Below are 18,898 nucleotides of genomic sequence, written 5' to 3' on the forward strand. Positions count from 1 at the left end.
TAGGAAAATGATATAGTATATGCATCCTAACATTATGCAGTTAAATCCCCCAGGGCATAATGCAAATGCATGAAGATTCTGATAGCAAAAGCATATGAATAGTCCCCTTACCTGTGATCAATTAAGACAGTAAGCAATTTCACATTAGTTCTGGTCAGAATTTGCAGGTGAGTAAGTTCAGAGCCGATCAAGTCTTCCATTCAATGAGCCTTAAAAAAAAAAAAAAGCAAACACCACCACTTAGTTTTAAGCACTTTCGTGATTACTCGGGTTATGTGTCAACATCTGAGGACTATAACGTCTTTTTCATTAACCAAAACCTTCTGTAGTTATTTAATGAGTCATCTTCTCATCTCTAATTTCAAGTGGGTAGGTCAAAAATGCTACTGTTTTTCTCATTCCCCAAGAAAAAAGAAAAGGCAAACATCTGAACAGTCTGAGGATTGTTTAGTGAAGATTGCCATCAGTATATTGTCTCCTCTAGGCCTCACAGAATCCTCTTGAGACAACTATTCTTACCATCCTTTTTATTTTACAAAAACAGCAGAGGAGTAAGGGGTGAAATGTCTCATTTTCGTTCTAGGACACAAAGTAAGCAAGTAGCAAAACTAAGACTCAAACTCCAGTCTTCCAACTCTGAAGCCCGTCTTCCTTCTCCCAAATCGTATTTTCACAGAAAAAGCTTCTGATGAAGCTAGAAAATGAAAATTTGGGTATATTCTTATCTAGAGTTTAATGAATATGTCCTGTTGCCTAAGGCTTTTTATTAATTTGAGTCATTTAAATTAGTTTGTCAGAAGTGGACTGATCATTGTAAAGTTTGTCTTGATTATTTTTTAAGAGAGATAGACTTTCAAAGTTTAAGCTAATTTCAAGTATAGAATAATAAGGCTATTTTTTGCTATTCTCCCATTTTTGTTTGAACCGTTTAGATGTGTCTGGCCTCAGAGGGGGTTAAAATGGAGGACTCAAAGCTAATAAAGGCGAAAGAATCAGATGGTGGAAGAATTAAAGAATTGGAGAAGGGCAAAGAACAAAGAGAAATAAAAATGGAGAAAACAGATGACGCCAGGTTACAGAAGGAAGCAGAATTTGAAAAACCAGCTAAGGAAAATGTCAGAGATTCTAAGGAGCTAAGAAATTTTGAGGAGCTGCGAATGGATGATATAATGGATATAAAAATGGAAGATCCCAAAGAAATTAGAAAGGAAGAACTAGAGGAAGATCAACAATGTAGTCACTTCCCTGATTTTTCTTATTCTGCCAGTAGCAAGATCATAATAAGCGATGTTCCCAGTAGAAAGGATCACATGTGCCATCCTCGTGGAATCATGATCATTGAAGATCCCACAGCATTAAACAAACCAGAGAAGCTAAAAAAGAAAAAGAAGAAAAGCAAAATGGATCGACATGGAAATGATAAATCCACACCCAAGAAGACTTGCAAAAAGAGGCAGTCTTCAGAGTCCGACATTGAGAGTGTCATCTACACCATTGAAGCCGTTGCAAAGGGAGACTGGGGCATTGAGAAACTTGGAGAAACCCCTCGCAAGAAGGTCCGCACATCCTCCAGTGGCAAGGGAAGCATTTTGGATGCCAAGCCACCAAAGAAAAAAGTGAAATCAAGAGAGAAGAAAATGTCAAAGGAGAAATCCTCAGACACCACCAAAGAGTCAAGACCTCCAGATTTCATTAGTATTTCTGCCAGCAAGAACATTTCTGGTGAGGTGCCAGAGGGTATAAAAGCAGAACCGTTGACCCCCACGGAGGAGGCATTACCACCCAGCCTGTCAGGACAGGCCAAGCCTGAGGAAAGTGACTGTCACAGAAAAATAGAGACTTGTGGCTCCCGGAAATCTGAGAGGTCTTGCAAAGGTGCTCTTTATAAAACCCTGGTGTCTGAAGGCATGCTCACCTCTCTGCGAGCTAATGTTGACAGAGGTAAGTGACTTCTACAGAAAGGAAAAGACTAACTAGCAGATTTCTCCTTTAAACTCACTGAGAAGAACCACCATAAAGAACAGTATGGTGTCAGAACAGTATTTTACATCTGTACGGTTCTTTATGGCTAATAGATCGCATACATTTGTCATTTTACCTACATGTGTGCGTGTTTTCTTAACACCATTGTGGAGATTTTGTATTCTTTCTGTGGGTAGATCTCAGGATATGTGTTCAAAGTAATTCAGACCTTTTTTTTTTTTTTTTTTCTGATATGGGCTGGTTTCTTGTTTTGAAGGATCAGCGCTGCATGTTTGGAGCTCTTAGTCTGGTTTTTTAAAACTGATGGAAAGAATTCCCTGAATCAAGCAGATATATTTGGCAAAATTTTGACCTATAGGCTCCAAAAGCAAATAACTTATCTAGCCCTCTCCATTAGGTACTCAAAACTATAATTGAAGTGAAGGGCTCTTTAAAACACTAAACCAGTTCATGTGTATACCTTATTTCACAGAGTGTTTTATATAAATTCATCTGTTTTAAAATACAGCATCTGGCTAGGGAACTACCTCTTGCCAGGCTAACTTCCAACTCAGAGATGTGTGAGTCATGGGTCTAACAAGGCCTGAATGAAGATCCTTGGGAGTACTTAGTTCTCCAGGGATATCATTCCAATAAAGTCTTGGGGAAATTAGAATTAGTACTGCCTACCCGCAAAGGGCTTCTACACCTTAGTCTGATTCTCTAATGGAAAAGCTGGTAGTTGTTTGTCTCTGAAGTCACACAGTACACACACTGCCTGTTGCATTATGACAAGACAACTGATCTCAAAGGCTATCCACTTTTTTGTATGTTGTATTAATAAAGGTGATCCATCATGAACCACTTAGAGGACTCTGAAATTGAAACAATTACAAATAGCGTCATCCAAATGATACCTGAGGGGTCAACAAATTACTTGTGAGGCAACCTCATCCCAATATACCAACTGCGTTCTTTCTCTTAAATTTCCTTAGGGAAACGAAGCTCAGGAAAAGGAAACTCCTCTGACCATGAAGGGTGTTGGAATGAAGAAAGCTGGACGTTTAACCAGAGTGGGACCAGTGGGAGCAAGAAGTTCAAGAAGACAAAGCCAAAGGAAGATTCTCTCCTTGGGTAAGTGCCTGTGAGCACGGTCAGCACACTGCATAGACCCCACGTGTAAACAGAAATCACTAACTGCTTATTCTTGAGTATTCATTCAGCACTTACTACAGTCTTAGCACGATAAGAGAATAGAAATCTAGCGTGTCACATGTTCCTGCTGGGAACGTGGTTGTGTGAGTGACACTGTCATTCACATTTTAGGTCTAGTGTAAAGTATGTCGATTTTGGATGTAGGCCTGAGTTTGAATTGAGGCCCTCCATGTGTTAGTGGTGTGACATTGTAAATACTTTAATATTGCCAGGACACATTTTCCCACCTGAGGTTTACAATGGATATTCTATAAGCATGTTTACATTTTGCCCATTTTACTTACTGTATATATTTTATTTAATATTTCTAAAGGTTATATGCATATATTTATAAAATAAGATGACAGCTCAAAAATATAAGGTAAATAAAATTATGTTTCTACCTCTGTCTAACCTTTTTTGTTTAAACCATGTTCTGTTGCTGTAAGATAAAAATGTTAGATTGACTATTCTCCTGCTACAGAGAATATTCAGTAATTAATTATGTGTTGAAATGCAGTATCAAGCAATAACATACATCAAGACAAAATCATTAATTACTTCATTTTTAATGTGATTCCAAAGATTCTTAATACCAATCTTAATATAAAACATTTTGTTAGGAGATTCCATACTTTATATTGGTGAGGAAAGTATCTGCATATTCAGTAGTACTATTTTAAAAATCCTTTGAGATTTCTTATTAGCCCAACTTGAAAAGAATACATTGAATAGAAATAAGTACATTTTTATATTTTCCATATTTTTTCATAAGTGTGTTTAAAGGTATGCAAATTCCATGCATTGGGAGTATTGTATTTGGTTTGTTCATAAATATTTGCATTTCTGTTAGTGGAATAATATATTTTTTTCCCCTTGGAAGTTACAGTGTTTTAAAATCCAGTTAATTCTAAGGCTCTAGGTCATCACAAAGTAGGAGAGTGGAAGTTATTTCTCATGTTGTGAAATTCCTCAGGATTGTTTATTTTAAGATGATATTTTTATAATTTTTATGTATTTCCCTTCTAATATTTTAAACGTCCAGAGCAATTCACTTTAGTTTTGCCTACACTGTGCTTTAAACAGTGACATGAAAATTCTTATATTCATTATCGTGAAATGGTATTTTCAAATGCAGGATTTCCTAAAAATGTGACCACTGAGTTCAGGACCGGTGCTCTGTATCTTCTGGAAGTACCAGAGCCCTGTGGGGAGAAGCAGTTCTCACTGCAGACATTATGAAGTCCTAGCAGAATCAAGCAGGCATTAAGCCTCCCCAGCAGAAAGGTTTCTGATGCTTCCATTAGAAACGGCTGACGCTGGGAGAGGTGTTTCCGCCAGCCTTCTTTGGAACAAGAAAAGTGAAACAATCTTTTGAAAATCTATCTCCTAAAAGAGATTGGTGTGTGGGTTGTTTTGTTTTAATAATTTCTAAGGAAGGCACATGTATGTAACTGGGAGTGTGGTTTTTCTGCAGGCTCTAATCAACAGTAAACCTCTGGTCTTTGCTGTTTCCGCCCCCCTTCATATAGGCCTGTCAGAATTAGACTGTCTGGGTCTGCTTTGTTTAGAACACGCCAACATAGTGGATGAGCAGTGAGAAATGCCAGTGTCTATCAGTCTTCTCTGAGATTTCTAAATGAGCATGTTAACCCCTTTTATCACAGAAAATGTGCTATTTGTAGCCAAGGAAAATGCACTGAGTATTGGCAGTTCTAATCTTATAGACCTCCCCAAGAAAAACATAGATGATTATTCTAGGTGAAAAAAGAAAAGGAAAAAAAAGCCCCAAGGGATCTTATGAGTTCTAGCTCACATTTTCCTAATTTTCTTTTGGTTTTTCAGATTATCTGAAAAATTCACAAATTATAGATCCCTTTCTGATAATATCTGGTTATTATCTGATTTTCCATTAGTGTAAACATTTTAGACCTGGATGAAAAATGATTGTTAATGACGGAGCGTCACCCCCACCTACCGTCCTCCCTGCTTTCATAGAACTTAGTAACGGCCTTTTTCCATTGACCATTCTGATAGGCTTCTGTCTCTGTTGCCCAACTCTTGTGTATTTCTCCAAACAGAAGTTCTAGGTGGACACACCTAAAGTACACCCCCTAGGTAGCAGCCTTAACACATGAGCTATTAGCTTCTCGTAAGTTAACTCAAGGCTGCTCTCTTCCCAGAATGCCTTCCATTTTGCATCCAGGACACACAGCCGTTCTGCTGTAGCTTCTCCCATCTGTTTGGGTTTCATCTTAGTTAATAAGTCTCAGCAAGGATCCAGCAGGCATGCTGCCATGGCTGGGTGGGGGCCTTGGAGACAGAAGCAGCCCGAAGATTTCCCCACTTTGCTGGTGCCATTTCTGAAGTCACCCGTTGTTTGCGCTAACACGCAGCTGTCTTTCCGCCAGCGTGTTCATCGAACACTGGCTTCCCTTGTTGAGTGCTTTATCATCATCCCGGTCTGATATTTTTCTGATATTCAGAATTTTTTTGTGTGTTTTCTTTATGTGTTGGATATGTTTTAATCAAGTACTAGTCAATAAATATTTTCTTAAAAAACAAATCTTACAGAAGTACTGATCCATACCCTGTTACCAATAAGCCTGCCAATGGAGGTACTTATATACAAATCTTTAGAATGAGAAACTTGTCTGGATGGAATATGCATTGTACTGAACTTAATGAAAAATGTCCATGCCAATGGAGAGAACTTCAGAAATATTCTTATATTTAAATGGTGTTTCTGCTTTTCTAAGGCAATAAGATAACCTTTCCTGGGAATTGACTGAGAAAGCTGTACTGATAAATCACGCATTTGTGAACAGATGTTTTTGTCCTTGCACAGAATTTATCAACAGTGCCCTAATTCTCGGGGACCCTGTTTTGAAATGGAATATCTTAAAATCTATCTTGTATCATTTTCTGTTTAAATATTTATGTCCTGTGCTGATCGATGCCATCCCCCTTCTCTTATTAGCTCAGCAAAGCTGGATGAAGAATTTGAAAAAAAATTCAACAGCCTCCCTCAATATAGTCCTGTCACGTTTGACCGGAAATGCGTCCCTGTCCCAAGGAAAAAGAAGAAGACTGGAAACATGTCCTCAGAACCGACTAAAACCAGCAAAGGTTAGATGTGTGCTACGCCTCCTGCCGGGAGGCCGGCATCTCACTGCTCTTCTGTGCTTCTGCAACTCCCTCTAGATACGTAATTGGATTTAGACTGAGGCAGTGAGGCAGTGAGGCAGTAGCCAGTTGGAATTTTAGCTTGCTTTCCAGGATTATTGGTATGGTTCCTGCCTCACTTCTCGCTCCCTTCTTTCCCTCCTAATCCTCCTCAGCCTCTCTTCTCTGCCATCTCAGCCTGCACATTTGCCCCGAAAGGTGTGGCTCTTTTGAGAGTGTTGCACATGGTCTTCGACTTTCTGCTCTCCCGAATTCTGACTTGGAGCTTTTCTTGAGCAGAAACTGCTGGCCGACCCTAATTCCTCTGTTCGCTGTCTCTGTGACAGGTTCGACTCCGGGACTGTGAAATCATTCTATGTGCCTAATCAGAAAACTCCATTCTTTACTGGCAGTGTGAACCAAATGAAAATAAAGCCAAATGCAAATAATCCTCCAGCCATAGATTGAAAGTGGTTTTGTTAAGTTTAGAAAAATATTATTTGAGTATATTCATTTTGAAGAATATCAGATTCTTCCTTGTGGGTATGAGGGAAGCTTTCAAAATTATCAGCCTGACTTGGGTGGGTATCAGCATTCATCAAGGGCAACACTGTAGGTAAGAGGGGGGTTTTAAAGAGTGTGAGACCACCATTATATGTGGGGCAGGGACTTGGGTTCTAAGCATGATAGCCAGCTCAGGACATTCAAGCACAATAAAGGATCGTCCTGCCCAAAGTGACGGCACACTCTTACTGAGAAACTTGTCTTCTGATTTGACTTAGGTCTCAAGATCGGTGGGGAAATGTACCTCTAGTTTTCCATACAGATGTGAAAGACTTCATTCTCTTAGTCTCCTGTACTTGTAAGGACAGTGAACAGAGAGATGAAGAACTGGTGTGGCTGAGTTTCTGATGCTCGCAGGATTTGATGGAAGAGTTTTTTCATTACCCTCCAAAAGTGGCTGCCTGTTGCCTGTTTCACGTCAAATCAGATAAATTCCCTTTTTTGGTGTATTTTAGACAGATGGATAGGCAAATAGGTATAAAATGATGCGTATCTTTGCATAAATCTTGCTAAATTCGAGCATTTGTGGATAATGATCAGAGATAAATATTAATGAGCAGACACAATTTCATGGATTTAGAGGGACTATGTAAGGGCTAGGAAAAATTACGGTTTCTTTGAAGAAACTTAAACCTTTCTCCCTCGAGACCTAAAAGCTCCTTTGCACACTGCAGTTGACACAGCTGGGGAGGGTCGCTTTGAGATCTGTATCTCAAGATAGATCTCTATGGCTAAAGAAACTCGCCCTTTGTGAAGCAGAGAGGAACATAAAAGTGATTTCAGAATTAGCTTGGTTTTCCTCTGTGGTCAATAAAAACAAGTCTAGTGAATAAAGAACTAAAAAAGAAATGTTGCATCACCAGGTTTGCTCATCTGGGAAAATAAAATAGGGTTGTATCGAGATCTTCCAAGATAAGTAGGAAAGAAATAAAGTAGCCTTGTTGACAGGTAGGTAGCTGAGCACTGTAATGGGTGACCCAATGAAATGACAGTCTTTGTGCCCTGGAGACATTTAGGAATAGGCAGAGTAGTCTGTGAGCCCAAAGATGCCAGGTACCGTGAGCTCCCATAATTCTTGGACTTAAAGTTGCTGATAAATACCTGACAAGCCAATAAAATGGAACTTAATTGATTGATGTGCAGGTTGTATTCTCCTCCTCCACTCCTGGTAGTTTGAGACATTCATTTTCGAGCCCTGAAGTTGGCCAAATTATCTATCAGGGAATGTAACAATAGATTTATTTTTGTAAAGCTGTAAAACCCTGAGTTAGGATCTATTTTCATGAGACCTTCTCTTGGGTCTTAGTTATCTGTTATATGTTTTTCCTCTCCCAGCTGAGATTAACAGTATTTCTTTTGATGTGAAACAGCTTTTTGGAGCTTCGGATTATACTTCATACAGTATCATCTTAACTCTTCCGTTATGCCTCTCAAGCCGCCGAGCCACTGGGTCCTTACAGTCTATCAGTAATTACGTAGGTAGGAGTCTTTCAAGACTAGATTTTGCTCTGCGTTCTGACTCATGGAGCAAAATGCAGTTAAAATAAAGCAGAAACTAAGTAATATATTCTCTATTTTGCAAACTAAAGAAATAGTATTTGTAACTAATTGTAATTTGGCATTAGCAGCACCAGTGTACTATCATACAGGTTATTAATGAAATTATCATACCAGCTGTGCTGTAATTGCCTGATCTTTAGAGGATAGAGAAGATTGTTTTCTTAGACTCTAGACTCTTTGCACCTTTGCATAATGAATTGTTCAAAGCAAAAACTGAGTATGAGATCATTAGTTTATTAACAAAAGAGCATGTATCCATAGGAAACCTCATTTCTCCTCCAACAATTTGGTACTTTGTCTGTAGTTTCTCCTGTGTGTATCATTCAGCAATTACTATATTTTTCCCTGCCTTACACTACGAACTTTTTTTAGCTACTCCAGGTTATATGAAATGTATAGTTTTTCTGAAATGCTGTCTAGAGGAAATGGTTATGTGTGCATTATACAGTTCTAGATCTCAACAACATAGTATCTGCTGAGGTTTACACTTCTGCTGTCTCAGTGGCCTCCTTAGGGATATCTCTATTTCCAAGGAGTCTCTGCCCCTTGTCCAGTGTCCCCCCTACTGTTTCTGCCTTGTCCCGTCCCTCACGTCTGTATAATGGGTCTTGTCAGAAACTCTGCAACAGAAATGGATGAAAATAACTAAATGCCACCTTCCTCTGACTGGGCTCAGGCTACATTATAGCAGGCAGAGCTTGATGACTTAGGAAAAGAATTTCCGTTTGTTTCTAAGAACAAATTACCTAGTAAATTGCAACCCACCTAACTTCTGGTGCCGTTCAGCTGAGGCAGCCCGTGCCGGCCAGGTTTTCTGGTTTATCTCTCATAGTTACTTGTGTGTATTCGAATGAAGGCTTTAAATTATAAATCTAAATTTAATTGTAACTTAAGAGATAGGTTTTGACACATTCTTTTAAGTATATTGTTAATGTATGAAGCACTTTTACAAAAGTATCAGAAGTCAAAGTGCTCTACAGAATAGTAATTTTCAGACAAAGTTAATTGAGAAAAAGTTAATTGAGTTCAACTTAGAGTGTTTAAATTATGTCCCAGCTTGACCCTTGACTTCACTTCTCCTTCTCTATCTCTTAGTCTTCTCACATTGTTCCTTAGCCTGTTATCAAACATGCTGTCGGTCCTCATTTTTCTTCCAGTCCATGCTTAGATTTTAAGGTTGGAATTCCCAGTGATTAAGGATTTGAGATTTTTTAAAAATTACAATGGTAATAAAAGAAGTAGGTTTACAAAATTAAAGGTTGAGGGCAGAACCCCCTGTTTGAGATTGAGCCAAACTGAGGATACTTTCAGTGTTAGAGGACTAAGAGCTGATGTCAGCCCCACCAGCCCTTCGTGTCAGGACGTTACAGCTTCCAGTTAAAGCAGAACTCTGTATTTTGCCCTCTTCACTGTTTGAGCATCTTCATCGCCACTAAGTATTTTCAGGAACGTGGTGACAGCACATTTGCAGATCTAAAAGGTTTACTACCTGATGTAACCCCAAGTTCCCTAACAAGGCCTTCATGTCCAGCCCAGTGAGGTAGTGCCTGCCCCTCAGTGAATCCGAACTTTATTACTCAGACTTATTCAAGTCAGCAGATCCACATGCCCAGTAGCTGGGAGCACTTTGCTATAAATTATCACAAAGGAATTTATTGTTTCATTGGTTATTTATTATTTATTTGTCTATTACAAAAGTGACAGCCTAGTTTTGGAATAAAAGTTCTGCTCTTTTTATAGCTTAGAAACATGAAACCATAGAACCTGGGCATAAGCCACCACCATTCGAGTCACGCGTAACCTTTGTTCCCTACAACAGTTCTAAAGAACAAGGTTCACTTAATTCATATCACCTGCTCACCTTGAGAAATGATCACACCAGGCTAATACCGAAGTGGCTCCTGTATCACTATACCTCCTTACCCCCAAGATGTCCATGTTTTAGCAAACCATGAATAATGTTAATGTGTTAGAAAGGTTATTCTTAATGTCTCTATGGTAGCCCTCTTATCTTCTCAGGTTGGGGTTTTCAATGTTCTCCCCAGCTGTGAAGTTATGTGCAAAGGCGATGGATATCATCACAATACAGGCCATCCTGCCCAAAAGTAGAGCCACTTCTAAGCTAGTTTCCATGCCGGCAACAAGTGATTTTTGTCATAAGGAAGTAGAAGCTGATTCAAAGAATCAGAACTTGACCTAGTAGTTTAGTGAAAGACTATTGCAATTTTTTTTAAGGTAACCTCTACCCGCAACGTGGGGCTGGAACTCACAGCCCCAAGATCGGGAGTTGCATGTTCTGTCGACGGAGCCAGCCAGGCGCCCTCCATTGCATGTTTTGCTTTCTGAACCATTCCTTCTAAAACTCTTTTTCACTTTTCACTTCCTGCCTACCTTCTTTTCCCTCCATGTATGTTGCTGAGTTAATATAATTAACTAAGGAAAAAATGGTAGCAAATTTCCTGTATTTGCTATTTATCACAAATTTTGACTTTATTTTCCTCTAGACAAAATATCACACGTATGTACCACAGGGGTGAGCAGAAGTCAGATTGTTCATTTCTTGACTCTGAAATTGCTGGTTCTCAGTGACTGCAATTATATCTTGTCTATTACTCCTTCAAGTTTGTCACTTTCTTTTTTATCTGAAGTTTTGTTTTATAGCTATAGTTTGGGGGATGGCTGGGAGCAAGGAAGTTTAAAAATAAAAGTTTACAGAAGCTCCTCTATGTACTAAATCACTCTGGATGTTCTTTTCTCATGTTAAAATTGACAACCTCTATCTTTAGCTTTGTCCTTAAATTGTACTTTTCAGATTTCACTGAGTATGGTTGGGTCTGAAAATACGTATCCTTTGCTTCTTTCCTAACCCATTTCATCCATCCTTATGGTCCTAAGAGGTCTCAGAATTGTTTTTCTGCATTCTTCCACTTCTCTTTTCTGTGATTGCCTGTGTATCATTCAGGTGCACCAGCCCTGAATTTCCTGGGTTGTATAAAATACATAGGAGGCAGTGATTGTTAATGGATTATAGAGAATACCTGTAATATTAATGTAGTATGTACATATACAATATATTTTTTGTGTTAAATTTATTTTCTTTCCCTTGTTGCTCACTTCCCCCCTTGCCCCCTAAGAAATCAACAAGGCATATTCTGTTTCTATTTCAAACCACCACCAGCTAATCCAGAAGTATTTGCTTTTCGTTATTTAAAAGGATGGCTTGGTGTAGTCATCAAAAAACACTTGCACAACTTTCTATTATCGGTAATAATAGCGACAGATGTCATTTCTGGAGCTCTTCCTTTGTGCCAGTCAGTGGTTTAAGAAGTTTGTTTGTTCATGGAGCAGATACTGTGCAGAACCAACCATCTGCTAAACACCATTCCGGCATGTGAAAACAGAGAACCCTGCTGCCATGTGGTTACATTATGGCAGGGGTACCAGCCTAAGCAAAGCATATAATGTGTTAGAAGGTGAGAAGTGCTATGGGAAAAATAATGGGTTTGATAGGACAACTAGGCAAAAGGTCAACAAGGAAAGAGAAGACTTGACCACTCTGCGTTAACTGGACCTAACAGACATACATGTATACCTCATTTTATTGCACTTAACAGATGCAGTGTTGTTTTGCAAATTGAAGGTCTTTGTCAATACTGTCTCAAGCAAGTCTGTTGGCATTTCAGCATTTACTCACTTGGTGTCTCTGTGTCATACTTTGGTGATCTGTGATCAGTGATTACAACTCATAATGGTTAGCATTTTTTTAAAGATTTTATTTTAATTATTTGCAGAGAGAGAATCTCAAGCAGATTCCATGCTGAGTGTGGAATCCAGTGCAAGGCTCAATCCTGAGATCATGACCTAAGCTGAAATTTAAAAGTCAGGTGCTTAACCAACCTGAGCCACCCAGGTGTCCCATGGTTAGCCTTTGTAGCAATAAAATCTCTTCTCATTAAATTATGTACATTTTCTGTAGACCTACTGCTATTGAACACTTTAATAGACTATAGTATAATGTAAACATAACTTTTATATGCCCTGGGAAACCACAACACTCATTTGATTCACTTTATTGCAGTGTTTGCTTTATTGCGATGGTCTGGAACCAAACCTGCAATATCTCCAAGCTTTGCCTATATATAAAACACTCCGCCTGTCAATAGTAGAATATACATTCTTCTGTAGTGCACATTGGAACAGTCTCTTGAATGCACTATCCACTAGGCCATGAAACAAACCAACACGTTTAAAAGGACTGAAGTAATTCAAATTATGCTTTCTGATCACAGTGGAATGAAATTAAAAATCAACAACAGAAAAATGTTTGGGAAACAAATATGTGGATATTAAGCTATACATTCTAAATAGCCGATAAGTCAGTGCCTACTTTGGCAGCACATATACTCAATAATCAGTAAGTCAAAGAAGAAATTAATAAGGAAATCAAAAAATACTTTGAGATGAATAAAACTGAAAATACAACATGCCAAAGTTTATGGGATACAACTAAGACAGAGTTTATAGCTATAAATGTATATGTCAAGAAAGATAAAAGATCTCAAATCAGTAATCTTGACCTGCCTTGAAACACTGTTTAAAAAAAAAAAAGCAAATGAAACCTAAAGGAAGTAGAAGAAAGGAAGTGATAAAGATTAGAGAGGAAGTTAATAAAATTAAAGAATAGAAAATCAAAAAGAGTCAATGAAACCAAAAGCTGGTTCTTTGAAAAGAACAACAAATTGGAGAAATGTTTAGATAGACTGACCAATTAAAAAAGAGAGAAGACTAAGGTTATTACAATAAAAAATCTAATAGGGGACATTACTGCTGACCTTACAGAAATGGAACAGATTATATAGGAATAATATCAACAGTTATATATCAATAAATTAGATAACCTACATGAAATGGAGAATTCCTAGAAAGCACAAACTACGAAAACTGATAAGAAGAAATAGTCTGAATTAGAACAATAACTACTAAAGAGATCGAATTTAGTAATCGCAAAAGTACCAAAGGAAAAAAAAAAACAACAACCCAGGCTTCACTGCTAAATTCTACCAAACATTTAAAAAAGATTAATATCAATTTTTCACAAACTCACTCAAAAATTAGAAGAGGGAATATTTCCTAATTCATTCTGTGAGGCCAATTATGACCCGAATGTCAAAATAAGACAAAGATGTCACAAGAAAAACTACAGATCATAGCTCTTTTACAAATAGGGACATAAAATTCCGTAACAAAATAGTAGGAAACTAAATCCAGCAACATATAGTAAGAATTATATACCATTACCAGGCAGGATTTTACTCCCAGAATTCAAGGTTGGTTTAATATCCAAAAATCAATGTAATATACTATATCAATAAAACAACAACAGAAAACACATGTGATCATCTTAATAGATTTAGAAAAAAAAGCATTTGACAAAATCCAACATATTTCATGAGACTACTCAACAAACTCAGAGTAGAAGGAAACTTCCTCAACTTGATAAAGAGCATCTACAAAAATCTCACAACATCCGAGTTAATAGTGACAGACAATGCTTCCTCCTAAGGTAGGGAACAAGATAAGGATGTCCACTCTCAGCACTTCTGTTCAGCCTTGTACTTGAGGTTCTAGCCAGGACAGTTAGTCAAGAAAAAGAAACAAAAGACATGTATATTGTGGAAAGGAAGAAGTAAAACTACGTCTATTCACAGATGACATGATATTTTATATAGAAAACCTATGGTGTCCCCAGAAAACTACTATAGCTAATAGATGAATGAGTTCAACTGGGTTGAAGCATACAAAAATCAGCTGTAGTGCAGAGAAAGGGGAACCCTCTTGCACTGTTGGCGGGAATGCAAACTGGTGTAACCACTCTGGAGAACAGTATGGTGGTTCCTCAAAAAGCTAAAAATAGAACTACCCTATGATCCAGCAATTGCACTACTAGCTATTTACCCAAAGGATAAAAAGTGCATATTCAAAGGAATACATGCACCCCAATGTTTATAGCAGCATTATCAACAATAGCCAAACCTGGAAAGAGCCCAGGTGCCCATCAACTGATGAATGGATAAAGATGTGGGGTGTGTGTGTGTGTGTGTGTGTGATGCTACTCAGCCATCAAAAAGAATGAAATATAGCTATTTGCAACAACGAGGATGGAGCTAGAGTGTATTATACTATGTGAAATAAGTCAGAGAAAGACAAATACCATGATTCCACTCATATGTGGAATTTAAGAAAGAAAACATATGAACATTCAGGACTGGGGACAAAAGAGAGAAGGAAACAAATCATGAGAGACTTTTAACTATGGAGAACAAACAGGGTGGATGGAGGGATGGGGGGATGAGATAGATGAATGATGGGTATTAAGGAGGGCACTTGCTGTGATGAGCACTGGCTGTTATATGTAAACGATGAACCACTGAACTCTACTACTGAAACCAATATTGAACAGTATGTCGACTAACTAGAATTTAAATTTTAAAAAAAAATCCATTGTATTTCTGTACAGTTTCAGTGAATGATCTGAAAGTGAATTAGGAAAACAATTCCATTTATAATAACATCAAAAAGAATAAAATACATAGGAATAAATTTAACAAAAGATGTGCAGCACTTTGAAAACTACAAAGTATTGTTGAAAGAAAGACAATCAAAATAAATGGAAAAAACACTCCATGTTCATAGATTGGAAGACTTAATATTGTTAAGGTGGAAATACTCCTTCAAATTGATCTACAGATTCAACCCAATACCTATTCGAATTCCAGCTTCTTTTATAGATTCTAAAATTAATGTGGAATTGTGAGATTCAGAATAGTCAAAAAAATTTTTTCAGTTTTAAAACTAGCTACAAAAACCAATAGGCAAGACAGCATGGTACTGACACAGTTATATAGGTTAACGGAATAGAAATGAAGGCCCAGAAACAGACCTATACATCACTGGCCAATGGTTTTTCAATGAGGAAGGTAAGACTATTCAATGGGGAAAAAATTAGTCTTTTCAAAACAGTGCTGGGACAACTGGATAACCACAAAAGAATGAATTTGGACTCTTACTTACCTCACACAATACACAAAAATTAACTCGAAATGGATCAAAGACCTCCATGTAAAAGCTAAAGGTATAAAACTTTTCAAAGAAAGCATAGCGGTCAAATCTTAGTGACCTCAGATTTGGCAATGGATCCTTTGATGTGACACCAAAATACAAAGTAAATAAATTGGACCATTAGAAAGTTTAAAACTTTTGTGCTTCATAGAACACTAATAAAGTGAAAAGACAGTCCACAGAATGGGAGAAAATATTTGCAAACTACATATCTGATAAAGGACTTTTATCTAGAATGTATAAACAACTCTTACAACTCAGTAAGAAGAAAGACAACTCAGTTTAAAAATGGACAAATTATCAGAATCAACGTTTATCCAGAGAAGGTATACAGATGGCCAGTGGGCCCGTGAAAAGATGCTTTATCATTTGGCACCAGGAAAACTCAAATCAAAACTACAATGGGAGAAAAACATCCTAATGATGGTCATAATCAAAGACAGAAAATAGTAAGTGTTGACAAGATGTTAAATAGTCTGGTGGTTCCTCCAAAGGTTTATAAACATAGAGTTACCATATGACCTAGCAAATTCTACTGCTAGGTCGATGTCCAAAAAAAAAATGAGCATGCATGTCCACACAAAAAGCTTATATATGAGTAATCATAACAGGATTATTCATAATAGCCAGAAGGTGGAAACAACCCAGATACCTATCAGCCAATGAGTGAATAAACAAAATGTGGTGTATCCATACAGCAGAACACTACTCAGCCTTCAAAAAGGAGTGAAATGCTGATACATGCTACAACATGGATGAGCCGTGCAAACATTCTAGCAAGTCAAAGAATCCACATACAAAAGACTGTATTACATGATTCATTTGTATGAGATTTTCAGAATGGGCAGATCTGTAGAGACAGAAAGTAGATTAGTTAGTGATTGCTTAGGGATAGAGGGAATGCAGAAATAGGGAAGGGTGATAGCTAAAGGATATGGGATTTATTTTTGAGGCAATAGAAATGTTCTAAAATTGGTGACAGTTGCAGATACCTGTGAACCTAAAAGCCAGTGAGTTGTCTCCTTTAGGCAGGAGCGTGAATGGTTTGCCTTTGGCAAGAGGGCAGTGCATGTGGGTACAGGTGCTGGCAGGTGGCCAGTGGCAGCAGGGGCAGCTTATAGAGTCTCTAACTCTTAAATCCTCACGTCCACTCTTTGAGTTACGCTGTCATTATCCCCATTTACAGATGAGCAAACAAGTGACATAAGATGATTTGAGTCAGTTTCACAAAGGAATGTATCAGCAAAGTATAGAAAGAAACCTGCTTTGGGGAGGTTAGTGCTGCTGTTGGCATCTCTGATTGAGTGATTGACAAATCTTAGTTCTGTTTTCTTTACCTGGGAAAACGAAGATACAGTCTGAGACTTCGCTTCCCTCTCACCCGATTTTTTGGGCAAATATTTTTCTATTTTTAAAGCACCTTTTCTTCCCAGAATAACCTCGGAAAAAGCTAGAAAGCTATCCTATGCTATCAGGCCGATTATTGTCCTGAAAGTGCTGTTCTTATTATGTAAACCAGTTTCTTAGAAGAAATGCCCCTACCATCCTTTCCTTCACGATACTGAGGAATCTAAAGAAAGTAAAATCACTTCTTTGTTGAAGACTAGAGTTGCTCTGCAGTTATGGGTTGTGGTCTGTCTCTAGTCACTAAATCTGCAGTTTCTGTGTAGGGAGTCCCAGCCCTAATGGGGGCTTCTGTCCAATACATTCCTGAGGGAAATTTCACTGGGTTCTAAATAAGCCTAAGGAAGGGCACTGGGCACTAGTTTAGAAGAGTGAAGATACGCAAGATGGCATTTCTTGTGACTCCTTTGCTTGTACCACAGGTGGGAGGAGGGTATAATTGTTTAGGAACACACAGTATTGTTTGATGAAACATTGTCAATTTAAAATATATTTATATTAATATTGTCTGTAGGTCCTTTCCAGTCTCAGAAAAAGAACTTATTCCACAAAATTGTCAGCAAATATAAGCACAAAAAGGAGAAGCCTAATGTTCCGGAAAAAGGTATTGGTGCCTTCCATCCTCCATCAAGGTTTCTTGGCCACCTCCATTGTGAATTCATCTTTGAGTAACGCTTCTGTGCACCGCCTTTGCCTTTTCCTCCCCTCGGCTTGCTTCCGTGTCATCGGCTCCTAATGCAGGCGTATTCATTATTTCTAGACTCCACGGCTAATTGCAAAGAGAGATCTCCTTCACTTGGATTCCTACTCAAATCCCATGATGTCTCTATTTTCAGAGTTCCATATGAATCCTAAAATTGCTTTGTTTTCATCCATATTTGGTGCATTTTGTAGCTTAGTCTTCTTGAGCTCTTATCCACTTATTTCCTTTGACTATTCTCGTCTCTCTCATGTGTGGCAGCCTTCAAACCAGGACCACGTTTTCCTACCTCCTGAAACCTTAGGGAGTTTCCTGTTCATATGAAAGTGCCACCGTTTCTGTACTTTCTCTGACCCTTGAGGATTCTCGTCTAGGAGGATTCCACTCCGAAGCCGTAACCTGTCTCTTTTTTTTCCGATCTCTGTTACTTCTTTTGCCAGTCTCTCCCCACTCCCTTCAGTCATATAACTTGTTTCCGGAGGGCACTAGAGATGCATTGCCATCCACCGTCTCTTCACTCTGAGCATCTGTCTTATTGTTAGGATTTTGATGGGCCCTTGAACCTCTTCAGGGCTCATCTGAAGATTTCCTCCTTCTCGTAGTTCAGGACTCCTATTCTTCTTCCACATAGAAGATAAATCTCCCCATCTGGTGCAGTACAGCCACATGTCCCGGAAGTTAGGCTTTCTTTAGCATCGCCCTGCATGTTCCTGTCGTGACTACTACTCATCCGATGCCCGTTCGCGTCCTACTTGCATGGCCAGATGTGAAGCCTTTTCTGTTTCTGGAATGAGGCTTCAGATGCTCCTGTCTTCCATGTGCAGACATATGTGCCTGTGTGTTCCTGTATGCAACCTTTTACTTAATTGGGGTTTTATTTTCACCTCTGCTCCAGCTCCTTACTTTTGTTTTGTATGTTAATATTTTTTTTCTCTGCTTCCAGTAGAGAAACCTCACTCTTGAGGTAAAATGTCAGCTTTTATCATTCCCTCTTAACTGAGCTTCAGTGATCATGGTTAAAGTCATAGAAATTACCCAACAGTGTATTTCACAGAAGGCAAATTGGTTTATTTTTAGTCCATTTCCTGTATCGCCTGATTATTTTAGCTGGCAAACGCTGTTTTGAGAATTAAATAGTTAAAATAAAACTCTGCTTCACTTGTGTGATCAGGTTTCATATATAAGTTGTTTTGTGTATTGGCTTTTTTTTATAGTGTTATGTGTCTGTCC

The 18,898-nt window shown here is 38.3% G+C and overlaps 1 protein-coding gene across 11 annotated transcripts in view; it reads left to right on the plus strand.

Moving 5' to 3' along the window:
- Positions 1 to 18,898, plus strand: part of BBX (BBX high mobility group box domain containing) — a 265,993-nt gene that overhangs the window by 226,736 nt on the left and 20,359 nt on the right. For 7 of the 11 annotated variants that reach the window (XM_040621187.1, XM_040621192.1, XM_040621196.1 and 4 more), the window contains 4 exons: positions 933 to 1,941; positions 2,958 to 3,096; positions 6,137 to 6,285; positions 17,483 to 17,572. In XM_040621187.1, the coding sequence (XP_040477121.1) occupies positions 933 to 1,941; positions 2,958 to 3,096; positions 6,137 to 6,285; positions 17,483 to 17,572 (1,387 nt within the window). The remainder of the gene's footprint in view (positions 1 to 932; positions 1,942 to 2,957; positions 3,097 to 6,136; positions 6,286 to 17,482; positions 17,573 to 18,898) is intronic. The other 4 variants (XM_040621193.1, XM_040621197.1, XM_040621195.1 and 1 more) reach the window with 1 other exon arrangement.

The sequence above is a fragment of the Ursus maritimus genome, unplaced genomic scaffold (assembly GCF_017311325.1).
Source record: "Ursus maritimus isolate PB19 unplaced genomic scaffold, ASM1731132v1 scaffold_4, whole genome shotgun sequence".
Classification (NCBI taxonomy): domain Eukaryota; kingdom Metazoa; phylum Chordata; class Mammalia; order Carnivora; family Ursidae; genus Ursus; species Ursus maritimus.